Raw genomic sequence first — 17,277 nt, 5'->3', positions numbered from 1 at the left:
AAACATGAGTGTAGTCACTGGTAAGAAAAGATTGTGACGTACCGCCATAGGAAATGTTTCGGATAAGAGGATGAATCAAAGTATTCCATTTGTCTTAGACGTGACAGTTTAAGACTAGGAACATTCTTTATTTGTTTAGCTCACTTGATACAGCCCCCTTCCGTAAGGAACGATACAGGAGTTGCTGAATGGGACAGTGTACTCAGCATGTATCCTGAGACCGACATGGCTAAAAGAAACTGACGATAGATTCTGCACCAACCTGATGCTTAGGTCATCATGCCACAGAGTTTGACATGTGGGGCGGAAATCGCTGGCTTCTAGATTCGTTCATGGCGAAGTCTTAGTGCCACTGTGTTACAATCTGACGTGCATATTTTCCACGGATCATTTTACAGTATCATCGCTCAGTTCCTTGAGCACGACGGTAGATGGATGGGTCTGTCGACGGCGCTACGCCGCTCGACATCAAGTGACAGTCATACGCATACATACCCCTTCCCTGTACGCAGAGGCCAGCTAGAGAAGGCGATAGCCACCCCGTGTATCGCCCCCGCACGCAAACAGCGACAGGCCAGCGCGGGAGGAGGGCGTGGGTGCGTGCGTCGCCCTTGACGCTCAAGCTTTATCAGACAGACCCACCCTCCACACGCACCATCGATGACTGGTGACCTAGTGATCCTCCTCCTTCCTCTCCTGGTGATCCTGGGGGCGTCCTCGTCTGTCAGCTGTAGTGACCCTGCCGGTGAGTGTCCAGCCAGCTCGGTACGACGTGGCACCTGCTTTCGTGATTCTTACGTTAACGTTCTTATCTTTGGATTGCAATGGGGTCATCGTTGACCGATATCTTATCGAAGTATCATAGAGTGACACCTTTTGCTAAATATTTCTACAGATAGCACCAAAGATTGTTGCTAACCATAGGGCAAGCAGATACACATACTTAACATATGCCCAACACATACCTCCCCCCCCCTCATATATACTGAACATATGCTCAACACATATCCCTTACATATACTTAAGCAGTACATATGTGTCATTTCACCTTTTCTAGGGTTACATACCATTGGGTTTACCTCATCCCTCGACTTGCACAGCTTGGTGAAGACATATATGAGTCCAGTGAACACTTGAGATTTTGATTTTCAAAACACCAAGTACAGTGGTTTCTCACTCTGTCTAACTCTGTCACTCGTGTAATCTAGACACTTACAAACGGTGATTACAGAGCAGGGTGATAAGTATAAGTGCCTGGATGATGTCACCATACACTGGTAACTTTGCTGCTCGCTGTATAAAGTCGTCATACGTCTACTCCAGTCTCACCTTCCTGCTGCGCCTCATTACCTGATGTTCGCCCTCTTTAGATTTCAACTCTTTCCTGATAACAAAGTACACCTTTCTAGAATAAGTCATCAGCTTTTACAGTTTCTCTCTGAAGTGTTCCACTACAACCATGTCATCTGCATACAGCAAATGGTTCACCCACCCCATCCTTACCTGCCTTTTCAGTTGCCACTTCCCCATCCGTATTCCTCGCTGTCACCCATTTTGATCCATTGCTATATTTACCTCTTTTCTAAATATAATCTCTCTCCTTTTATCTTCTTTTTCAGCTCTCGTACCCTCCTTTCAATTCCCCTTCACCTTCTCGTGTACTCCTCCCGATCAGTCACACTCCTTACGTCCAACTAACGACCATACACCTCCCTCTCCCTTCGCAAGAGCAATTGAATTACATCATTCCATCACTCACTACATTTTCTCACACGTCTACATCTCGCTTTCCGCATGCGATGCACTTCATCTGCATACTTGAGCTCTGTATCCCTAAATAACTTCCAGTTCTCCTCCATTTCTCTGGTTTCATTTACTCTCACCGTATATCACTTTCCATCCAATTTCTCTTGGTAGTAGTCCTACACACAGGCCAGTTTTCTAAGCTCACTCTCTTTCACTTCTTCTTTCACATGTCAGCGTCAGCTTCGTCAGGAGCAGCCGGCGAAGACGCCGTCAAGAGTGGCGAAGTGGACGTTAAAGTTTATGAGCTGCAGGCGGACGTCTGGGCACCAGCCAGTCTAGATGTATTCCTCCGCTACAGTCTCTCGCAGAAGGTGAGGCCTGGGATCGTTCTGTAACAGTCTTTTCCCCTTACTGTCTCACTAACCAGTCTCCAGTTACCTAAGATTTAATGATAACATGACTATTTTCCAGCAGACAACTTGTACAAGGACACATCAGTTCTTCTGTTATATGATTTTCCCATGCTCTGTCCTCCAGCAGATAACCTCGTCATAGACCATCAGGTCTTCTGTTATCTGGCTTCCCTATGTACTGTCCTCCAGCAGACAACCTGGTCATAGACCATCAGACCCTCTGTTAACTGGCTTTTCCATGTATTGTCCTCCAGCAGATAACCTCGTCGTAGACCATCAGGTCTTCTGTCGTCTTGTTTTCTTCCCCTTGTACCACCATGTTCTTTCAGCCTTACCCACATCTAGGCTGCTGATATTCAGTCCACAAACATAACAACCTCTCCACCTCGCACATAACACTTGACATCACGTAACTCACACGACTCATTCTTCATGACTCTATATTTTTCTGCGGTGGGCGCTACGCGCTTACATATCCATGTGGCAAAAACTCCCTGACAATTAAGTAACCTCGACTCCTGAAGTGTCAACAAAAGAAGCTGACCCCCAGCAGTGCCACGAATGACATTACTGACCTCTTCAAGGGTATGAGGGGTTGAACTCCAATCCTTCCTCCCAATCCTCCCGCCACTTCCATATACCTAGGTATTTCGAATCTCCATCACTACCCAGGGGTTGAGGAAACTTCCCGCGGCGTCAGGTTTGGTTGAGAAAGCTCCCCAGGTGTCAGGTGTGGTTGAGAAAGCTCCCCAGGTGTCAGGTGTGGTTGAGAAAGCTCCCCAGGTGTCAGGTGTGGTTGAGAAAGCTCCCCAGGTGTCAGGTGTGGTTGAGAAAGCTCCCCAGGTGTCAGGTGTGGTTGAGAAAGCTCCCCAGGTGTCAGGTGTGGTTGAGAAAGCTCCCCAGGTGTCAGGTGTGGTTGAGAAAGCTCCCCAGGTGTCAGGTGTGGTTAAGAAAGCTCCCCAGGTGTCAGGTGTGGTTGAGAAAGCTCCCCAGGTGTCAGGTGTGGTTGAGAAAGCTCCCCAGGTGTCAGGTGTGGTTGAGAAAGCTCCCCAGGTGTCAGGTGTGATTGAGAAAGCTCCCCAGGTGTCAGGTGTGGTTGAGAAAGCTCCCCAGGTGTCAGGTGTGGTTGAGAAAGCTCCCCAGGTGTCAGGTGTGGTTGAGAAAGCTCCCCAGGTGTCAGGTGTGGTTGAGAAAGCTCCCCAGGTGTCAGGTGTGGTTGAGAAAGCTCCCCAGGTGTCAGGTGTGGTCGAGAAAGCTCCCCAGGTGTCAGGTTTGGTTGAGGAAGCTTAGCACGGTATCAGGTGTGGTCGAGAAAGCTCCCCAAGGTGTCAGGTATCGATCCTCCCCTATAAGCAAATAGCAATGGTTGAATTCCATTGAGACGATGAATGGATGGCCCAAGAAGGCCAGGGATAGTGTCAGTCCTGAGAATGGTTGATACCAACAGTGCCAGAAATGGATGATACTCCATCAGTGCTGGGAATGGGTGACCCCATCAGTGTCAGGAATGGTTGACCCCCAACAGTGCCAGGAATGTGTGACCCCATCAGTGACAGGAATGGTAAACTCAAACAGTGCTAGGAATGGGTGACCCCCTCAGTGCCAGGGATAATTTACCCTAACAGTGCTAGGAATGGTTAACTCCACATTGCTAGGAATGGTTAACTCCACATTGCTAGGAATGGTTAACTCCACATTGCTAGGAATGGTTAACTCCACATTGCTAGGAATGGTTAACTCCACATTGCTAGGAATGGTTAACTCCACATTGCTAGGAATGGTTAACTCCACATTGCTAGGAATGGTTAACTCCACATTGCTAGGAATGGTTAACTCCACATTGCTAGGAATGGTTAACTCCACATTGCTAGGAATGGTTAACTCCACATTGCTAGGAATGGTTAACCCCACAGTGCTAGGAATGGTTAACTCCACATTGCTAGGAATGGTTAACTCCACATTGCTAGGAATGGTTAACCCCACAGTGCTAGGAATGGTTAACTCCACATTGCTAGGAATGGTTAACTCCACATTGCTAGGAATGGTTAACTCCACATTGCTAGGAATGGTTAACTCCACATTGCTAGGAATGGTTAACTCCACATTGCTAGGAATGGTTAACTCCACATTGCTAGGAATGGTTAACTCCACATTGCTAGGAATGGTTAACTCCACATTGCTAGGAATGGTTAACTCCACATTGCTAGGAATGGTTAACTCCACATTGCTAGGAATGGTTAACCCCACAGTGCTAGGAATGGTTAACTCCACATTGCTAGGAATGGTTAACTCCACATTGCTAGGAATGGTTAACCCCACAGTGCTAGGAATGGTTAACTCCACATTGCTAGGAATGGTTAACTCCACATTGCTAGGAATGGTTAACTCCACATTGCTAGGAATGGTTAACTCCACATTGCTAGGAATGGTTAACTCCACATTGCTAGGAATGGTTAACTCCACATTGCTAGGAATGGTTAACTCCACATTGCTAGGAATGGTTAACTCCACAGTGCTAGGAATGGTTAACCCCACAGTGCTAGGAATGGTTAACTCCACATTGCTAGGAATGGTTAACTCCACATTGCTAGGAATGGTTAACCCCACAGTGCTAGGAATGGTTAACTCCACATTGCTAGGAATGGTTAACTCCACATTGCTAGGAATGGTTAACTCCACATTGCTAGGAATGGTTAACTCCACAGTGCTAGGAATGGTTAACTCCACATTGCTAGGAATGGTTAACTCCACATTGCTAGGAATGGTTAACTCCACATTGCTAGGAATGGTTAACTCCACATTGCTAGGAATGGTTAACTCCACATTGCTAGGAATGGTTAACTCCACATTGCTAGGAATGTTAGAACAGGGCAAAAATGCCAGGTATGGTTGACCTTACGACATGCAAAGTAAGTACGACAGACGGAGCTATGGTAAAATATCACCTCCCATTTCACCACGACGAAATAGTCCGTCACCAGAATACCACAAAAGGTGGAAGCCCATGGCTTTGGAAAGTTTGTTTGTTTGTTTGTTTTACTTCTACGATCACAGGAATAGTGAATGTGCATGACCAAGATATTTTAGATAGAGGGGTGGAAAAAAAAGAAAAGAAAATATTATAGCCATAATTTCTACGTTTGGTGTAAGTCACTACACCATTGATCGTAGCACCAACGGCACAAGACGGTGATCGTAGCACCAACGGCACAAGACTGTGATCGTAGCACCGGCGGGGCACAAGACGGTGATTGTAGCACCGGCGGGGCACAAGACGGTGATTGTAGCACCGGCGGGGCACAAGACGGTGATTGTAGCACCGGCGGGGCACAAGACGGTGATTGTAGCACCGGCGGGGCACAAGACGGTGCTTGTAGCACCGGCGGGGCACAAGACTGTGATTGTAGCACCGGCGGGGCGCAAGACGGTGATCGTAGCACCAGCGGGGCATAAGACGGTGATCATAGCACCGGCGGGGCACAAGACGGTGATCGTAGCACCAGCGGGGCACAAGACGGTGATCGTAGCACCGGCGGGGCACAAGACGGTGATCGAAGCACCAGCGGGGCATAAGACGGTAGTCTCCCTCTCTTGTCGTAGATCTATTGTCCCTCGTATGGATTATTACACATAACAAATCTCGTTTATTACCTCCTACCCTTAATAATGCATGCAGCCGGTGGATTCGTGTCCAACATTAGCAAGATCTTGTATCTTGTAAGGGACTCATTGTGAGTTTGTTCGAGACGTTCATAAATCTCCCAAATGTGTGGTTTGGGTGGGAGATTTATGACGACGTGTGCATTTGTCCCAAAGCCAGCAGGTATTCACCAGGAAGATGAGATAGCACCTACTGACGATGAATTTGTTGGACAGACTACTCTGATAGTGACTAACTTACAATGGAAGACACTTGACGCGTCCTACTTACACGTAAGAACTCCATCTTTATCTGTGATCAATATAGCGCGGAACGATTGCTCGTCTCCCTCTCTTTCTCTCTCTCTCTCTCTCCCTCTCAACCAGGGCTACGCTGCCTCAAGTGAAGTGAGCGTTTGCACTCGCGTCAAGCCTTCCAGTCTCACGCCCTTGGAACCTTACGTGTCCATGTCGGCCTCCGACGCTATGTCAGACTCCCTTCTCATCTGTGAGTACCTGCGAAATGTGTTCTGTGGCTCTGAGTCGCACCTTTAAACTCCGTCCTCTGTCGTAATATCACATACCATGTTTGTTTACGTTGTATCGGAAATGCTCAAAAGTTGAAGTCTTTTCCAGATCGACGGGGTCGTCGGAATAGCCTCATGTACAACGCCAAAAAGCAAACTGGGTCCCTGGACTTCACGACGGAGTTGGTACTTCACCAGTGGGTCCACTACTGTCACATCTTCTCCTCGGGCTGGTACCGAGCCTTTGTCGAAGGGAAGGAAAGGGCTTACGGTTATCTGGAGACAGAGGTGATCCCACTGCCACTCAACAGCACCTTGACCATCGGCCAGGAACAAGACCTGGTGGGTGAAGGTTTCGACCTGACACAGGTCTTCCACGGTCACGTCGCCCAGGTCAACATCTGGAACTGGAGCCTCACGCAGAAGGAAGTCGAGGACATGGCCTCCTGCAGACGTCATGCGGAAGGAAATGTATTCTCTTCAGATGAGGACGAGTTGGAGAACTTCGGTGTTTCGGTTGAGACGGTGAAACTTCACACGCTTTGCGAGAAGGGCACTGACTTTGTCATTTTCCCAGAGCCGCGAGATCTAGAGGCATCCAAACTCATGTGTCAGAGGGTCGGCCATGTTATCTTCGGCCCGAGAACAACGGAGGAAAATGTGAAGCTTCACAACACGTCCTTACAGTTTGTCGAGACCTGCGCTGCCAACTACCACCTGTGGGTCGGGTTGACTGACGAAGTAGAAGAGGGAACATGGCGTAGATTTTCCGATAATGAAGTTGTGAATGCTACGCTGTTGTTTGAGCCAGGACAGCCCAATGGAAACACTAGCGAGAATTGTTTGTTCATGGCTCAGGGAAGCGGCTTGTGGGTGGACATGATCTGTCTAGCAGACTGGCTCGCTTGTGTCCCTTGCATCAAGCGACAGGACCCTCCGCTACGCCTAAGAGGACTATGCTCCCGAAGGGAACCAGAAACCTACTACGAAGTTCTTGGCTACACCGCTGGCAAACCGTATTTCCATGGTTTTTACGGCTTTATGATCTACACCGTAGGTCAAGGTGAGTGGCATCTGAAGGACATCAAGAAGAGTGAGGTTTTGGCCTGGCTGAAGATGACCTCAGCGAATAGGTACCCAATAGGACACAACATGTGGACGATCAGCGCTGCCGTCTGCGGCCTCTTCGCTGGTACGGAAGTGGAGCTGAGCCTCTCGGCCTGCGACGACACGCAGTTCACGTGCGCCAACGGCGACTGCATACCGAAGGAACGACGCTGCGACCTGAGGGACGACTGCATCGACCACACGGACGAGAGCGACTGCAGCCTCGTCGTGATGCCGGAGAGTTACCGTTCCGGGAGGCCTCCCGACGCCGCTGTGGACGGCGGGGCGGCCGTCGATCTCGCGGCAGTCGTCCACATCCTCCGCTTCATGCAGATCGACGACATCAGTCGCACCGTCAGGCTGGAGATGACGGTCGACATCGTGTGGAAGGACGTCAGGCTAAAGTACCTCAACCTGAAGGAGGTCATGGAGGGGAACAGACTATCCTCGAAGGAGATGGAGAGTGTGTGGCGTCCGTCACTCGATTTCCCGAACCTTTATGACGGGAATATCAAACTACAGAAAGAGGCAGTGTACCTTCTAAAGACGGGACAGCCTCTCCCCTCAGACTTCAACGATGTCAAAATGGGTATGACTTCCCCATTAGGTTCGACTGCCCTAATAAAGTGATGACGAGTCATGATATATCTAATCGTGTGCTGTAGAAAGTAATTATCTATCTTCAGTAGTTTATATGTATATATATATATATATATATATATATATATATATATATATATATATATATATATATATATTTCATTATTATTATTATTATTATAATACTTTGTCGCTGTCTCCTGCGTTAGCGAGGTAGCGCAAGGAAACAGACGAAAGAATGGTCCAACCGACCCACATACACATGTGTAGACATACACGTCCACACGCGCACATATACATACCTATACATTTCAACGTGTACATATATATACATACATAGACATATACATATATGCACATGTACATAATTCATACTTGCTGCCTTTATTCATTTCCGTCGAGACGCCGCCACACATGAAAGTGACTCCCCCCTTCCCCCCGCACACGCGTGAGGTAGCGCTAGGAAAAGACAACAAAGGCTACATTCGTTCACAGTCAATCTATGTCTGTCATGTATAATGCACCGAAACCACAGCTCCCTTTCCACATCCAGGCCTCACAAAACTTATACGAATATATAAGTTAGCATACAAGCCAGCGGTTAGCATTCCTGCATAGGGGTCCCGGGTTCGATCCTGGCTGTTGGAGGTTTGTATGTTCTATGAAGGTGCGCGTTTCTCTGCACTATGTTCATATATATATATATATATATATATATATATATATATATATATATATATATATATATATATATATATGGAAAGGATCACAATTTTGCGCGTGATCAAGATATTCCTATGAGTCCAGAGGGAAAATGAAACACGATAAGTTCTCAAGTGCACTTTCGTGTAATAATCACACCATCAGGAGAGACACAAGAGAGAAATATAAGTCAGTTGATATACATCGAAGAGACGAAGCTAGGACGCCATTTGGTAAACATGTGATTGTCCAAAACATACGATTGTCCATCAACTGACTTACATTTCTCTCTTGTGTCTCCCCTGATGATGTGATTATTACACGAAAGTGCACTTGGGAACTTATCGTGTTTCATTTTCCACGAGGACTCTTAGGAATATATACGTGTATATATGTGTGTGTATATATATATATATATATATATATATATATATATATATATATATATATATATATATATATATATATATATACATACATATATACTTTTTCCACTGCAGACACGATGTACATGGGCGAATCTGCTTTACTGACACAGAAGCAACACTACATGTAAGTCTTTGTGAATATGATTGTCATTTTATGGTATGGAACTCCACTGCCCAACTTAATGTTCTTAAAGAAGTTGTTTGACCTCTGTACTATCCCCGATTTGTTTTCTAATGAGTCTGCTTTTCTCGAGTCTTTCAAAGTCCTTATCAACCACATAATCAAAGTCAGGCATTAAAAGATCACTTTCTTTTTCTCCTGTTGATGTATCGTGTCTTATATTTTCAGTCTGCATGCTACTATGTGGACATTCTATCGCATTCACTGTAAGAACTTGTGTCTCCATGACTCACCACCTTCATGAGAATCTGAATCTTTTCCTCTCTCACTCTCTGTCCCGTTATAACTCAAATCTTTCAGTGTTATAACCTTACCATTCGTGATTAGCGAGTGTCTTTTCACCTCCTGCACCATCCTGATTGTATCTTGACTGTTGACGGTAAAAAATCCGCCTTGCTTTAAGCCTCCTACACCGACGTAACCTCTGTCACATCTTTGCAGTGGCACCTTTGCCTGTCGCTTCGACATGTTCTACTATCCCTTCGACACCCAGCGATGTTCGGCTCTCCTGCAGCTGTCCTCCGTGAACATGGAGGTTGTGGCCTTCTCCGAGGACATGGCCAGGGCGGTGTACCTGGGGGACAAGGATCTTCCTTCGTATATCATCACCAAGTACCAGGTCCTCGTGACCCACCAAGCCAACAACAACAGCACCAGTTACAGTGTCCTGTCGGTCAGTGACTGTCACCCTTCCAGTTGTAACCTCTAGCAGGATGTCTCTCCTGACGAGGAAGACTGTCGCGTTATCTTATCATTTGTAAGTCCCTATCAGGTCAAGCCAGATGACCTCCTCCTGTAGGTCTTTAATAGGTCAGTCCATATGACCTCCTCCTGTTGATCTTTGATAGGCCAAGCCAGACGACCTTTTCCTGTAGATCCTTAATAGGTCAAGTCAGATGACCTTCCTCCTGTAGATCCTTAATAGGTCAAGTCAGATGACCTTCCTCCTGTAGATCCTAATAGGTCAAGCCAGATGACCTTTCTCCTGTAGATCCTTACTTTAATTCCAGGAAATGTAATTTACCCATATGTCTTGGTCTTCATCGTTTCCCGTGCCTTAGAACTGGGGAAAATTACATAACAGAGATTACATTAAGTCTGCAGGACAAGCCAAGTTACGCTATAGTAGGAGATCCTTAGGAATATTTTCATGTTCTCAAAGTGGCTTTACTAGAAATACGCTCGCATTTGCTGCCAGTTCGTTCGTATACCAGTAAACATCGTTCTTTTAAAGCACGAATAATGTCGCTCGTTCGCATTCAAGACATAAAACCATATCCACACTCCAGATCCAAGGGACAATCTCTTTCTCTTTCTCAACTTAAAGTTTGTCTGTCAGCAGAAGCGAAGGGTAAAGGAGGTCAAAGCTCCTTGTCTCTATCTACGTTAGACGAGCGTAATTCTGATACGGCCTAACGATGTGATTACGCAGTACTGACAAAGATTACATCTGTCACTCTGTGCATTGTTGCCAGAACTGAAAACTTGTGTTTTGTAACCATGAGTTCGGCTGTAAGGTCTGCTCAGTGCTTTCCCTACATGCAAAATGCACAGAGAGATGCGCACAGTCACACACACACACGCACAGTTTAGACACAACGGAATGCAAGTGTGAGGGATTTGGACATTGGTGGAATAATTGGAGGGTATAGCGTTCCAGCAGCAAATGAGACTGAAGAAGAAAAGCTGGATTCGCTGAAAAAAGGAATGTTGAGTGAGTATGTGGTTTAAGGAAAGTTAAGTACATAAGAAATTATGGGTTGATGGGACTGGGAACCTGTGGGAATTAATTTTGGACTATGTGAGGATTGAAAGGTGTTCATACAATAGGTTTTTGGAAGTGAACGTGTTCAGAAGGGCTACACCTTACCAAAAGTTTTGGCTGTATTGAGGGCAAAATCCTTCAAGGGATGATGACCAGACAATAGTCAGATAGGGAAGAATATCACCCGTGGATCTCGCCTTGCGGAAGCCATACTGGTGTTCAAAGGGGAGACTGTGAGATTTGAAATGTTTAAGGATATAGGAGGTTGAGGAGGGGATTCAAAGACTCCTGACATGGAAGAAATTAAAGCAACAGGACTATAGTTCGAGGGTGTCAGAAGGGTCACCTTTTCTTAGGCATGGGATGTGCCAACGCATGCTAGCAAGAGGAATGAAAAGCTCATTAGAGAGAAAAAAAAAAAAACAGTGTAGACGAGCAAGCATAGGTGCAAGTTCAGAGGCATACTTTCAGTACACGAGAATGGATATGTGTGTGTGTGTGTGTGTGTGTGTGTGTGTGTGTGTGTGTGTGTGTGTGTGTAGCACATATCTTCCTTTGACGAGCATGAGCTTCATTCAGCACAGCCACTGGGTTGTACATTCTTCGCCCTTGGGACTGGTAGTACAGTTATACACAGCGAGGCACGTTCTGTACCTCGGTATTGACCAACCACTGTTTGCTGTATGTTGTGAGGGTATTCAGTTCTCTCATTTTGCGGAAAAGCCCTCATAGAATACTCATCTATCTTGCATGAGCATTTGATTATAGCCACAGAAATGCATGATTAATAGCCTAGGTAAGAAAACACGGTAAGCAAATCCGGTGGAATTTGTTATAGAGTGTAGGGTAAAAAAGGTGGACCTCGTCTCATGAAAACAAAATGTAGTCAATTCTTTATTCTACGTTGGAGGCTCCAGTCACGGACAAAAGTCCACATCAAAGCTGGGCCTTAATTTTGAATCATAGAGAGGATTATGAAAGGGAAAGACAAGTGACAAGGGAAAGTATTTACGAACTCTGAGATGAAAAACCTCTTGTAGAATGTGCCAGGTCATAGTCATTGGGAAAGACATGAAAAAGTAGAGAGTTCCAAAACTTCGAGGTGTACAGAAAGAAACAGTTATCAAAACGGCCCACCCTGAAAACGGCCCACCCTGAGTTGCCAACCTCTCAAATGTAACTGTCGTGTTTTATTTTTCTTAATGTAAGTACCAATTAGGTGGAGGTTATCTATAAGTGTACCTGCCGGGTGGATTCCATACATCTTATAATGTCATGTCAGGTGTAGCTTACATTATGGTGTACTGCATGTGAGGTTTACCTTACTGTTCATTTCCACTGGTGGACTTTGCCCCTACATTGTGTTCACCTGTGAAAATTACACGTTGTGTACGGGGGTGGAGTTTACCTTAAAGTTTGTATCCACAGATAGAGTTTACCTTACATGATGTGTCCACGAGTGGAGTTTAGCTTATACATTATGAAGATGGATGAACGTTATTAGTCATCTCTAAGGTAGATGGTGTTATGCAGCTTATCGTGATTCACTCGGCCTTTCATGGTGTTAAGTCCTTTAGCCTATCGTGGTATCATGTAGTTTATCGTGGTTAAGGTAGGCTATTGTGGTATCATGTAGTTTATCGTGGTTAAGGTAGCCTATCGTGGTATCATGTAGCTTATCGTGGTTAAGGTAGCCTATTGTGGTATCATGTAGTTTATCGTGGTTAAGGTAGCCTATCGTGGTATCATGTAACTTATCGTGGTTAAGGTAGCCTATCGTGGTATCATGTACCTTATCGTGGTTAAGGTAGCCTATCGTGGTTCATGTACCTTATCGTGGTTAAGGTAGCCTATCGTGGTATCATGTACCCTCTCGTGTTTCAAGTAGCCTATCGCGGCAAAGCAGCTTATCGGTTTTAAGAGGATGTGTCTGAGAAGTGTGTCGTATGATTTGTTTATATCTATCACTACGAATACTATTGCGAATGGTAGGTTTTGATTGGGTTGAAACCGTCCAGGATGTGTTGTGTGAAGTGTGTATGCAGTGCTGCGGTGGAGTGGTTCGGCCTATAGCCATATTATATAGTTGAGTTTGGGGTATCTTGCTTGATTCTGTTGCTAAACATTTCTTTGAGGAGTCTAGGTATTGGACACAGCAGCGATATAAAGTTGCTAGGAAGAGGGGGGAGAGTCAGGTGGCTTGGTGGATTTTAGTAAGGTTATAATAGTGGCGTCGTTCCGATATCTGGGATTTTGTTGTGTAGCGAAGAGCGGTTGAAGGTGTCTGTAAGCAGCTGGAATACAATCGATTCCAAGTGTTTTATGTGGCAATTTATGTATGTAAAATTTCTGTCTCAGGGGAGTTCTTGAAGAACTTGACCATATTGCGAATGCCAGTGAGGGCAGTTCTTTATTTTGGTATCGTTAAGAAAGTCAGTGGGAGTGTAGGATGGAGCAACAGGTGTCAAAGGATGGACCTTGCGCAAGCGTAGTTTACTTAATATATCTTTCCTTAACAGGTGAACTTTACCTCATACATCGACTTTACATCTGCTTTACCTTATCCATGAGTAAACAGGTGGAGTTCGAACTGCAGCGCCGTTGGCTTGTGATCGTACTAAGTGTATTCCTACCCACCACGTTGCTCCTCATCATCGGCTACTCGACGCTATTCGTCCGTGTAGACCGCCTGCAGGTCAGCCTCACCATGTACGACCTGATTGAGCTAGTCACCGCACCTGACAGCATATCACCCTGCATAGAATATTTATATATATATATATATATATATATATATATATATATATATATATATATATATATATATATATATATATATAATTGCCTTTCCTGCTTTCGTGACGCAGTATCTGAAAAAAATGAACATTGGTCTCATTTGTAGCACTTGAACATTGCACCAAAACCAGAGGATACCACTTACAGACGGACCCCACACACTATTCCTTGATTTACCTTGACTGCTTTGTATGGCTTGTTTCAGTTTATTAACAGCATCGCTCCAGGTGTACCACATCGCCCCACTTCTTCCTATACGATGCAAGACTTTTGGCCTCTTTATTGTTCACTTCCTGACTTCCTTCGCCTCTTCCCTCCACCTCCTCGGTCTCCCCTTTTGCTATATTTCCTCCACTTCTGAAACATAGATCCTCCATCCTCCTTCTCCATCTCACCACACTCCGTTCGGGTTTTTCCACCAGAGTACGCTCACTACTACACCTTTCTCATCTAGAATCGTTTCTTGCATGATCATTCCGTCTCATACCAGATATCATCAAGCATTTCATCCCCGCCACATGCACCCTCTACCTTTCTTTTGTGCTCAGGGCGGAAGACTCGCGTCTCTACGTCACTGTTGGGCTACTACGTTCTTCAAATATATTTGTCTCCACCTAAAAAGACGCTAACCTTTCCCTCCACACGCTTCTTAAACCCACCCACAGGACCCCTCCCCCTGTTCCACCTTGAAGCTCACATCATCCCTCCATGGTTCCATGTCCACTCCCAGGTGTCTAAAACACTCCAGTTCCTCCAAGTCCTCCCAGTTTACTAAATCTTACTTCCGCAGACCATCCCGTCTTATCCACCTTTACTTAACTTTTGTTCACATTTACATGTGAATTTCTTAAATTTACACAATTCCCCAAACACCGTCACCAGCTTGTTAGGCTTCAAGTCTGCTACCAGATCTGTGTCATCCACAAACAAGAACTGATTCACCTCCCACACCAAACCAACCTCAACATACTATAGACTAGCCACTGGCTCCGAGCCCTTGCATTCACCTCCCTCACCACTCCACCCATGAACAGAAGATAGACGGAGTGAGATCACAACATCCCTGACGTAGACCGGAAACCACTCTCCTTCTCTCTCCTAATATAAGATCATCCTCTCCCTCTTCAGGTGCGTCTGACAGTGAGCCTGACGACGCTGCTGGTGCTGTACACCCTCTTCAACAACACGTCGGATGCCCTCCCCGTCACCGCCTACGTCAAGATGATCGACATGTGGTTCTTGTACTGCATCTTCCTCCTGTTCCTTATAAGCGTCTGCCACGTCTTCGTCGAACACCTGGAAATCAGGAACGAGGTGGTCAAGGTCAGGCCATTCCACTACACCCCGCCGCCGCGTCTGACGCCGAGGAACGTTTTGCAGATCGCGCGCGTCGCCGTGGTGCCCACCTTCGTGGTGGTATTCAACGTCGTCTACTGGTCGCTTCTCCTGACCTCCTCGTAGACCTTGCTCTGGTTAAGAGCTACACAGCCCGCTGATGTAAGAAGAAAAGGGATTAAATCAGGTTAATTATTCCCTGGCTCTCTTTCCAGAGGCTTCTGCAGTCCGAGGCTACACTTCTGCTAGTAAAAGGGAAATGTGGAGTCCTTTGGAGTGGGGGAATGACCTTCCTCTTGCGATGTAACCTCTTGCAGATGGAGTTAGGTCCATGTCTATGACCTGGTATGAACAGCACCAGCTGAATATCGAAAACAATCAGGCATGTATGAAAACTGACATCATGTCATATTCACGATAAACGAATCCAGGAAATAAGCCACGATGATAAACACTAGAAGTTGGACACCACCAACACAACACCAGCGGTACACATCAACAACACAACTGCTCTTAAATATCTCCCTACAACAACCCCAGTTGCAGCAAATCTCCAAACAAAAACATCTGCAAATACACATTTCCAACACAACCACTCGCAACAACACATCAACAAAAACATCAGTTGTTGTGCACCTCCAGTGAAATGACAAGCTGCCCTGTATCTCCAACGAAAACGCCATCTCCAACAAGACCAGTGCCACCTATCTCCAACAAAAAGACCAGTTCTCTAACAATATGACATGCTGCTGTGGCATTACTGGTGAGAGTAAAAAGAAAGGTATATTGGAGGAACTTACATGGAAGGAGTACAAGTGATTGCAAGGTATATGAAAGAAAGCGGCAAGTGGTCAAGAGGAATGTGCAGGGGTTGAAAAAGAGGGCAGATAAGAGTTGGGATGAGCGAATATCCGTAAACTTCAGGGAGAATAAGAAGATAGTTTGGAAAAAGCTTAACAGTATGCGAAAAAAACATGAGAACAAATTGGAACATCAGCGAAGGGGGCGAAAGGGGAAGAGGTGACAGGTTGTGATGAAGTGAGGAGATGGAGTGAGTGTTTTGAAGGACTGTGGAATATGTATGATGATAGGGTGGCAAATGTAGAGCGTTTGGGTTGGGGTGGTATGCGAAGTGAAAGTCATGGAGAGTGGTTTGATGACGAGAGAGAAGAGGCGATGTGATGAAAGCTTTGCGTAAGATGAAATGTGGCAAGACGGCTAGAGTGGATGGTATTGCAGCTGAATTCCTCAAGAAAGTGGGTTCCTTGTTGTCAATCGGTTAGTTAGGATTTTCAGTGTATGTATGGATTATAGTGACGTGCCTGAGGATTGATAGAATGCATGAGGTGTAGCAGTTAGGATAAGCTTCATAAGTATCTGAAATCAAACCTACAACTAACATTATTTTCGCCCCTTTAGTTACATAATATGTTCAGGCTTTTTTTTCTCTTTGAAACATTGTTATGCCTTTCTACTCTTACCATACTAAACCATGGATTTCTGTTCCCTTGTATTATTACAAACAACCTCTTTGGAACCCACTGATATGTTCTTAGATATATATGAACCACCTTAACGAACAAAAGCAGAACGCTAAGGTTGCATTTGCAGGTTGGATAACCCTGTAACAACTCCAACATGAGATTATTTAGATGGTAACGAAGGAATCTTTTGAAAGATGAATTTCATTCGCAAAAATATCAGCACAAGACGTTTATACGACGAGGTATGGTAGTCAGAATCTCAAATTTCCTACCTTCTAGTCACCATATGTTGATTTAGCGATTATCCTGTAAAACAAGAGTAGCCTGTATTTCGTAACTGTAATTCAAGAGAATTAAAGGAACTAATTTCCATCAAAAATTGTGAGTAAGTCTTCTTGGGGCCGAATGAGCATTCATATATATTTTAGAAACTGTTGGATTAGATGTTAAGATCCCCTGAGAAACTTATGGAAAAACCGAAGCAACCTTACCTAACCGTACCAAGTCTTACCTAAAACTTCCAGAATCTATCTCCAGATGAGATTATGAACGAG

The 17,277-nt window shown here is 45.4% G+C and overlaps 1 protein-coding gene across 4 annotated transcripts; it reads left to right on the top strand.

Annotated features, from left to right (window-relative positions):
* The first annotated feature begins 100 nt into the window (after positions 1-100).
* Positions 101-16,742, top strand: LOC139763208 (uncharacterized). Of its 4 annotated transcripts, XM_071688995.1 has the most exons (8): positions 101-745; positions 1,981-2,117; positions 6,186-6,306; positions 6,435-8,021; positions 9,235-9,286; positions 9,785-10,016; positions 13,687-13,803; positions 15,033-16,742. In XM_071688995.1, the coding sequence occupies exons 1-8, from the start codon at positions 661-663 to the stop codon at positions 15,363-15,365; spliced, it is 2,664 nt and encodes an 887-aa protein (XP_071545096.1). In that variant the 5' UTR covers positions 101-660; the 3' UTR covers positions 15,366-16,742. The 4 variants fall into 4 exon arrangements, with proteins under 4 accessions (XP_071545096.1, XP_071545085.1, XP_071545102.1 ...); XM_071688984.1 differs by lacking the exons at positions 101-745; positions 1,981-2,117 and having other exon boundaries at positions 4,905-6,306; XM_071689001.1 differs by lacking the exons at positions 101-745; positions 1,981-2,117; positions 13,687-13,803 and having other exon boundaries at positions 4,905-6,306.
* The last annotated feature ends 535 nt before the right edge of the window (positions 16,743-17,277 follow it).

Source organism: Panulirus ornatus, chromosome 3 (genome assembly GCF_036320965.1).
Source record: "Panulirus ornatus isolate Po-2019 chromosome 3, ASM3632096v1, whole genome shotgun sequence".
NCBI classification, from domain to species: domain Eukaryota; kingdom Metazoa; phylum Arthropoda; class Malacostraca; order Decapoda; family Palinuridae; genus Panulirus; species Panulirus ornatus.
This window is presented reverse-complemented; position numbering and strand designations above follow the sequence as displayed.

What these genes read in the sequence shown, in the direction of transcription:
- LOC139763208 (XM_071688984.1), top strand. Translation starts at nt 5,925, where the DNA reads ATGTGTGGTTTGGGTGGGAGATTTATGACGACGTGTGCATTTGTCCCA. An exon ending in CTTCAACGATGTCAAAATGG is followed by an intron (nt 8,022 to 9,234) that starts GTATGACTTCCC and finishes TTTCCACTGCAG; the next exon opens with ACACGATGTACATGGGCGAA. An exon ending in TCCGTGTAGACCGCCTGCAG is followed by an intron (nt 13,804 to 15,032) that starts GTCAGCCTCACC and finishes CTCCCTCTTCAG; the next exon opens with GTGCGTCTGACAGTGAGCCT.